Consider the following 8,364-nt stretch of genomic DNA (forward strand, 5'->3'; position numbering starts at 1 on the left):
TCTTGTTTTGCTTTGTTTTGTTAAAAAAATTTGGTTTGTATGTATTTAACAATCTCTATGGTTCTAAAAATACCCTATCAATTAATTCTCTTAGGATTGCTAGTTAGCCATATTTTCTATAAACAATTTTGCTTCCTATACTTTCTTGCTCTATCATATTTGCTATAATAAATATTCTTTTAAAGTTATGATGAAAAGATGTTGAAATTTTTAAGCAGGTAAGGGAGAGATCAGAGGAGAGGACAGAGAAAAGTAAAACAGCTAAGAAGCAAGCAACAGATTTTAGGATTTCAAAGACAAGTAAACTTTCAAGGGCTTCCCTGGTGGCGCAGTGGTTAAGAATTCGCCTGCCAATGCAGGGGACACGAGTTCGAGCCCTGGTCCGGGAAGATCCCACATAGCGCAGGGCAACTAAGTCCGTGCGCCACAACTACTGACTGAGCCTGAGCTCTAGAGCCCGTGATCCACAACTACTGAGCCCTCGTGCCACAACTACTGAAGCCCACATGCCTAGAACCCGTGCTCCACAACAAGAGAAGCCACCGCAGTGAGAAGCCCGTGCACCGCAATGAAGAGTAGCCCCTGCTCACAGCAACTAGAGAAAGCCCGCACACAGCAATGAAGACCCAACGCAGCCAAAAATAAATTAAAAAAAAAATAGACAAGTTAACTTTCAAGTTTAAGGGACTGACACAGAACTGCAAAGTTTTTATATTTCCAATTCATGAATATTAAAACAAATTCAATTAAATAATTTTAGTTTACAACTCATTCATTATGTTTTATATTTTTTCCTCATTTTAGCACAAATTGGTGAAAATGACATCAGGCAAAACACTGGTTTCTAGTTTAATGAGCAGTGAGTAGCAAATTTATATTTTTAAATTATATTTTAAATAGATTCCTTATGGGTAGATGCCCTTTTCCAAGCACCTGTTCACCTGCTCATTATGAGATAAAGAACTCTTGCAGTTTAGATATCTTGCAATTTAGATATCTAATGAACATCTGTGATGGCCACAGTTTGAAACACCTGGAACCTATAATATACTTTAAATCCTAATATATACACAGCCTTCCTAGACAATATTCATATCACATGTATGTATAACACCTCAAGTTTCAAAGCTTTCGTATACACTAGCTCATCTGACCCATTTTTTTTTTAAAGTAACATTTTATACACTTTAAAAAAATTTATTTTTGGCTGCGTTGGGTCTTTGTTCCTGGTCGCAGGCTTTCTCTAGTTGTGGCAAGCAGGGTCTACTCTTCCTTGCGGTGTGCGGGCTTCTCATTGCAGTGGCTTCTCTTGTTGCGGAGCACGGGCTCTAGGTGCGCGGGCTTCGGTAGTTGTGGCACGTGGGCTCAGTAGCTGTGGCTCGCGGGCTCTAGAGCGCAGGCTCAGTAGTTGTGGCGCACGGGCTTAGTTGCTCTGCGGCATGTGGGACCTTCCAGGACCAGGGATCGAATCCATGTCTCATTGGCAGGCGGATTCTTAACCACTGCGCCACCAGGAAAGCCCTGACCCATTACTTTAAATCGCTTACATTTACTTTACTGTCCTTATGTTAATCATCATGAGGAAATTTGAAATTCACAAGTGTCAACTCTGCCTTTGTTCTGAGGTACCCATTAATATTCACATCCCTTTCAGATGGTAAATGTATATGATTGCTTTAGCTCTATTTTAATAATGCCCTTCCCCCCTTACAAACATTTGAGCAATATATCTTGTGCAAAATACTAATTCCTTTTTGTTGAAATGTTCTTGGGACTGTCACAGTGTTCTTACCCTGGGTGTGTGGATGAGCTGCAGAAGTGTCATAACATCTTTGAAATTATGAAAACATAAACATGTACATTTTTCTGGGGAATGGGTCAAAAGCTTTCATCAGATTCTCAATAAGATCCAGGTACAAAACAGAAAAAACAAACAAAACAAAACAACACTGCTCAACTAGAGGAGATAGAAGGACATTAAATTTAATCCTAAACCCAAATTATTTGCTAAATTAGTCTTATATTTTATACTTTTGAAAATACCAATGCTAATCGTTTGAATATTTAAATTATTTGAAATACTTTGGGTTCTCTGAGCTTTTCAGACTTCAGGCAGACAGAGACAAAAAATAAGATCATTCGAAGTCTTATAAATAGTAATCCTGCAAATGACATTATATTGAGCATTTGCTAAAATTTGTGTCAATTAATTGTAAAACTGAGACAAAGGCGCTTTCCTGTGATGAAGGGATTTCAACACTGCTACTTGTGTCACTCACTATGTAAGCAAGGGTTTTGTACATTTAGCAGAAACTAAATTAAGAGGTCAGAAGGCCTGGGGTTCCAGTGCCAGTTTTATTTGTAACTAACCATGTACAAATCACTTATCTATAAAATAAAGGTTAATTAACATCTATTCCCTAATTCACAAACATATCATGAAACCAAAATCCTTTCTAAGAAAAGCTCTTTGTAAACCAATATTTTCCTACTAATTAGCTTATACCTAACTCAGAGGTTGAGAACGACACATTAGAGAATCTGTCTCTTATCAGCTGGTTGCATACCCTAATTCTGTAGATGGATAATGTGGTTGAGACCAGCATTGTCCTATTTTGACCTTACAAAACAAAAAGCTATCAACAAGAAGTTATTGGTGAAGAAAAGTCGGTCGAAAAATACTATTAAGATACAGCTTTCCATGTTAAGAGCAGCGCTTGTTGACACCCCTGATATGGGACAAACAAAACTAAAGCATGTTTGCTGTTTTGAAGGAACACATGCTGCTAGGGTGAGAATCTTATTTCATTAAATAATGCTGAACAGAAATGTCCTGTGGACTCTTCAGGTGGCCAATCAAAATGGCTAAGAAAACATTATTTGTGTGTTTGGCTTTTTTAAACCCTTTTCTCTCTCCCTCCCTTTTCTTATTCAAAATTCTGTTCTCTATCCCAGAACACACACCTAAGTACTCTGCCAGTGTGAAAAAAATGTTAGCATTTGGTCACTAGAGAATAAACATAGAAGAGGAATTAGCATGTTACTGAACAAAGATTCAAGAAGATAAACTAAGTGGGTATAGAAAAATTTATAGCACATAAGCATCTGTATATATACACCATTTATCGTGTATATGTATTGTGACAACCATATGTATTAACAGACCCTCAAAAGTAAGCACCTATATGTTCTCGTATTTAACAATGTCAATTTTGTGCAATTTAGTCTCTATTTCTAGACCTTCTCTTATTATGGTGATACAAAACAAACAAGAAACAGACTGGAGCATGGTTCACAGAGAAATATAGGACAGATACAAATAACCTAATAAAATAACCATGTACACCACTGCTTAGGGAAGTATTTTAGAGGAAACATACTTTCACTATTGGCCCCAAACGCTATCATCCACTTATGTTCTTTAACTGTCAACTTTTAATACAAAAATACCTTCAAGCTGATAATCATTTACAGTGACTTACAAAACTGACAGAAAATTTCAACGCTACAGAAAACAATTCTATATACAGCTTAAAGTTTTAAAGTTCTCTTCTGGCACTGGATTTTAGAGTTGATAGACACAATAACTACTACTGATCTCAATAAAACACTGTTTTTAGCTTATACATATTTTCAAAACCAGTATCGACTCACAAAAGTCACTTTCTGCTAAAGAATCCTCTAAGACAAACAGCAAAACTATACAGCCAAAATATTGTAGGAGAGCATATAAACGTTTTAAGACAAGGCATGACCAACGGATAAAAATGTACATTACCCAGTCACATGTCCAGTGAAAAAAACGATTGTTCCCCTGATTCAACGAAGCATGTATCAGATATAGATGAAAAAATATGGCAACTTACCTACTGCTTTTGGTTTAGAAGGGTCTAAATAGTTGGTGATGCTACCAGAATGGGTCTTTTTTAAGATAGAAAAATGGTCATATTTAGCAAATACACATTTTATATTCCAAAAATAAAAATGAAATTTCTTTTAAAACAGTGGAATCCTGATTTTTTTTTTACTTTCTGTGAGTGCTTAAGACCATTCTGCAAATTATCAAAATGAAATCACTCTTTAATAACCTTAATATATATGTCCAATTTTTTTTTCTTTGCAGAAGAGAAGAACACCAAACCAAATTTTAACAAACTGTATTAACTTAGAATCCTAAAAACTGACTATTTGAAAATTTGGGAAATCTACTACTTTCATTGTTCTGAAGGAAGATATAAACCTTCAAAACCCTACCAACAATTTCTACTCCAATTTTCTATATAAAAATTAAAAAGCTAATTTCCTCACAACACTAAATAGAATTTAAAAACTAACAAGACTAAATTAGATAATCAAACTATAAACGATTCACTGGTGCAACAAATACTTGAACAAAGAAGAAAACCACCAAGCATTCTAATCAATTATATGGTTCATTGTTTTGCATACTTTAATCTCGACTTTCTGCACAGTATATCATTATATAGTTGATTTCACGGACTGTTTAAACTTTGTAACATGACATTAGCAATTCACACATTACCCTTTCTAAGCCAAATGTGCAGCCCTCATCAATTTTTTTTTTTTTTCCAGAAAAGAAAAGGACATCTTTTTAAGATATATTCCATAGCAGTAGAAACATCTTAGTATTTCAAAATATTTACAAAGAACCCTGCTGATCCTGTGCATTTCGCTGCGGTGCTACCTGTACCCAGACTTCATCATCAGAAAAAGAGCTTGAACTTCCTGACTCAGAGTCCAGTTCACTGAATCCATCTAAGTCCCATTCAGTACTGGACTCACTCCGTGCATCATCCTCCTCAGTGATGAAACTCTGACCAGGTTCAAGGCAGGAAGGATAAACACGAGCACAGAGGCAAATAAACCCAGAATCAAACTGCAAAAGACCTAACATGGTACCTATATTAGTCCACTGGTCTTCCCTAGTGTCATATCCATACACAGTGACCCGGTTTTTTTTCCATTGTGGGGTTGTAGAAGTGATGAGGAGCAACTTTCGGCCATGATTAACAATCTGATAGTTGTGGGTCTCAGAGTCCAGGGGAATATTACTAATGCGCCTCCACTCTCCCCTGGCTGGGTTGTACACCTTCATGACTGGGATGTCACAGATACAATAGATCTCATCATTGAAGACACAGGCTTCCTGAAAGTCACTGCGTTTAAGAGAAGCACAGTTCAGCCACATATTATGGCTAGGATCATAGCAGAGCATGCGCTTACTGTTCACAGCATAAAGATAGTTCTGAACCACTATTAGTTCAAAGGAATAGAAGGAATGCGGTACAGGAGCCACTAAGGCCCACTGGTTCCTCTGAACACTGTAGCATTCCACTTCCTTTAATTTAACTCCAGTAATAGGGTCTCGCCCACCCAAAATGTAAATGTAGCCATTGAGGTATGCCACATCCATGCCCTCACGGCAGAGCAGGCGGTCAGCAAGTTGCTGCCAACTATTCTGGGCTGGTTTATACACCCAGAGGTCTTTCCTGGGCTGGGCGGCCAGATAGATGTCATGGTCTGGAGAGACACAGACAGCTGAGGAGGTGACAGTCTTAGTGTGAGCCAAGCTGGTCAAAGGTGATGGCATTGTATAAATGTCCCCTGAGTATGGGTCATAGCACAGAAAGGGATCTCTGGGATGTCCAAAGAAGATCACCATCTCCTTGGCACACATACCCAGCCTCTGGGGTGGATTTTCTGCCATGGACACAAGAGAGCTGCAGCCACTGCTGCTCTCTGGCTTTGGCACCAGAGACTTGTACAACATGTCACCATACCGCATCTGCAGGGCTCCTTCAATAAGGTCCAGACAGTATTTCCTCACAATGGGCTTGGTCAGCAGCCCTTCCAGGTAATCCTGATCTTCATCGGTGAAGTGTGTCCAGCGGACACACTTGAAGACTTCTGCAGCGCTGGGACCCCGCTCCTTGGGAGCCGCCTCCAACCACTGCACCGCCACGTGGCACACTGTCCGCTCACTCTCGACGTCTAGACTGTCCAGGCGCAGGACGGCCAGCAGTTGGGCCAGGGTCAGATCTGCCAGAGACTCCTCCCGAATCGAACCCATGCGGCTGAGCTGCTTGAAGTTGTGGGCTATAAACGACTGGGCCTGTGATCGCAGTTTGTGATGGTCGAAGGCATCGGCGAACTTGAGGATGGCCGTGCAGTTGGCCAGATCAAGCCGGCGGGCTAGGAAGGAGGCACAGGCTTCACGCACATACTCGAGCTGCAGCATGTCGGAGGCGGCGTACAGGCGCTGCACGTTGGCCTCACTTAATGACACACGACCCGTGTAGCAGTAATCGACCAGCACCTCGAAGGACTCGGCATCCACATCGTGCATGGTCACGTTCGTCTGGTGACTCTCGTACATGCCGCCGGTGAACATGCTCTTGAAGTAGGGACACGCGGCAGCCAGCACGTTACGGTTGCAGGAAAAAAGGCGGCCCGTGCCAGGCCCGCTGCCAGGCGTGACCACCTCGATGGTCACATCACAGAGCAGCCGCGCGTCGTAGAAGGACTTGAGCTGGGCCAGCAGGGCTGCGGAATGGGCCGTGTCCTTCAGCTCCTCCGGGCCCGTGAAAAAAGCTGAAACCGTGGGTTTGTGAACCCTTTTGGGCCGCTTCCCGCCGCGGGGACTGGCAAGGCGGCGAGAGCGCGAAGCTTCTTCCCGGGACTGCATGGTGGAGATGCCGGCGGAGAGCTGAGGACGAGTACGGGTGCAAGGACCGGGCTCTGGCGCCTCCTCACCCTCTGCTCGCTGACGCTAAGACCGCGGTGTCCCTAAAGACACTGCGCGGGGGCCGCGCTAACTTAACTCAACCCTACGCCGCGGTGCCGCCTCTGTTTAACGCGCAGACAGTGCCTGACTCACCCGTTTCCAGTTCCGCGCCCTTTCTCCGCTTCAGCTCGCCCTCACAGTACCTACTGGCTGGAACCGAGCGATCCGCCACCGCCGCGCTGGCAACACCGGTAGGCGTCCAGGAGAACTACGGCTCCCAGGTTGCCTTCCGCGCCTCGAGGAACGCCGAGGCCCTCCAGCCTCTGCCGCTTAGGCGGCTTCACAGAAACCGCTTTGCACGTTGGGAGTAGTAGTTCGAGTAATATCGCGAGGCTTCTGGGGGATGACTGTTTTGACTAACAGAATTGGGAAGCGTTTATTCTCCTGGATTTGACGGTTTAGAGCTGTGGGTTTGAACTCCACAGTAGAAGCCCCATTTTAGTATTCATTAGTTGTGTAACTTTTCTCTGAGAACTTTTCCCCCTTTGCAAAATGGGGATAATAGTATTTCATAGGACTGTGTGAGGATGAAATGAGATAAACTGCGAAGGACCTAGAGCGCTTCAATAAATATTTGTTGATTAGAACAATAATTAAGTGCTTACACTGTGGCTAAAATGTAAAGATTCAATAAGTGTTGGTTTTTCTTTCAGAATTTATGAAAAATGAGGCACCCACTTAGTTGAAACCATGAACAATTTCTGCAAAGAAAACTTCCAGTGTTTAATGTTGCTTCTTTTCAAAGGTTCTGAAGTGTATTACAATATTATTTATTTATTTTTGGCTGCATTGGGTCTTCACTGATGCACCTGGGCTTTCTCTAGTTGCCGTGAGCAGGGGCTACTCTTCGTTATAGTGCGTGGGCCTCTCGTTGTGGTGGCTTCTGTTGCAGAGCACGGGCTCTAGGCACGCAGGCTCAATAGTTGTGGCTCACAGGCTGTAGAGCACAGGCTCAGTAGTTGTGGCGCACAGGCTTAGTTGCTCCTCTGGCATGTAGGATCTTCCTGGACCAGGTCTCAAACCGGTGTCCCCTGAATTGACAGGTTGATTCTTTTTTTAAATAAATAAATAAATTTATTTATCGGCTGTGTTGGGTCTTTGTTGCTGCACGTGGGCTTCAGTAGTTGTAGCACACGGGCTCTAGAGCACAGGCTCAGTAGTTCTGGCACACGGGCTTAGTTGCTCTGCGGCATGCGGGATCTTCCCGGATCAGGGCTCAAACCTGTGTCCCCTGCATTCGCAGGCGTTTTCTTAACCACTGCACCATCAGGGAAGTCCTGAAGTGTATTACAGTATTTTCATTACTAAACAATATGTAGGTTCATTAGGATGTCTTAGACAAAGATGAGGTCTTAGAGAACAGCATTTATAGATGGCCTTAAATATGCAAATCAGGCATATTCATAGACAGGGTGGCATCTCACCAAATCAACACCATATTCTGGGAAGCAAGCTTATTTTCATAACTTCTTAAGAGGAATATTACACTACTCCTTTCATTTATTTCCACAAATCAGTTGAAGCTTCTGGAATTGTCTTTATTAAGGCATTTTAATGAG

The 8,364-nt window shown here is 42.2% G+C and overlaps 1 protein-coding gene across 1 annotated transcript; it reads right to left on the minus strand.

The window, feature by feature from the left end:
* Positions 1–4,027: 4,027 nt before the first annotated feature.
* KBTBD7 (kelch repeat and BTB domain containing 7) lies at positions 4,028–7,011 on the minus strand. Its single transcript, XM_029209785.1, has one exon. It carries the CDS (start codon positions 6,704–6,706, stop codon positions 4,661–4,663), a length of 2,046 nt encoding a protein of 681 aa, XP_029065618.1. The 5' UTR covers positions 6,707–7,011; the 3' UTR covers positions 4,028–4,660.
* Positions 7,012–8,364: the final 1,353 nt, after the last annotated feature.

The sequence above is a fragment of the Monodon monoceros genome, unplaced genomic scaffold (genome assembly GCF_005190385.1).
Source record: "Monodon monoceros isolate NGI ecotype Baffin Bay Population unplaced genomic scaffold, NGI_Narwhal_1 Super_Scaffold_8, whole genome shotgun sequence".
Lineage (NCBI taxonomy): Eukaryota > Metazoa > Chordata > Mammalia > Artiodactyla > Monodontidae > Monodon > Monodon monoceros.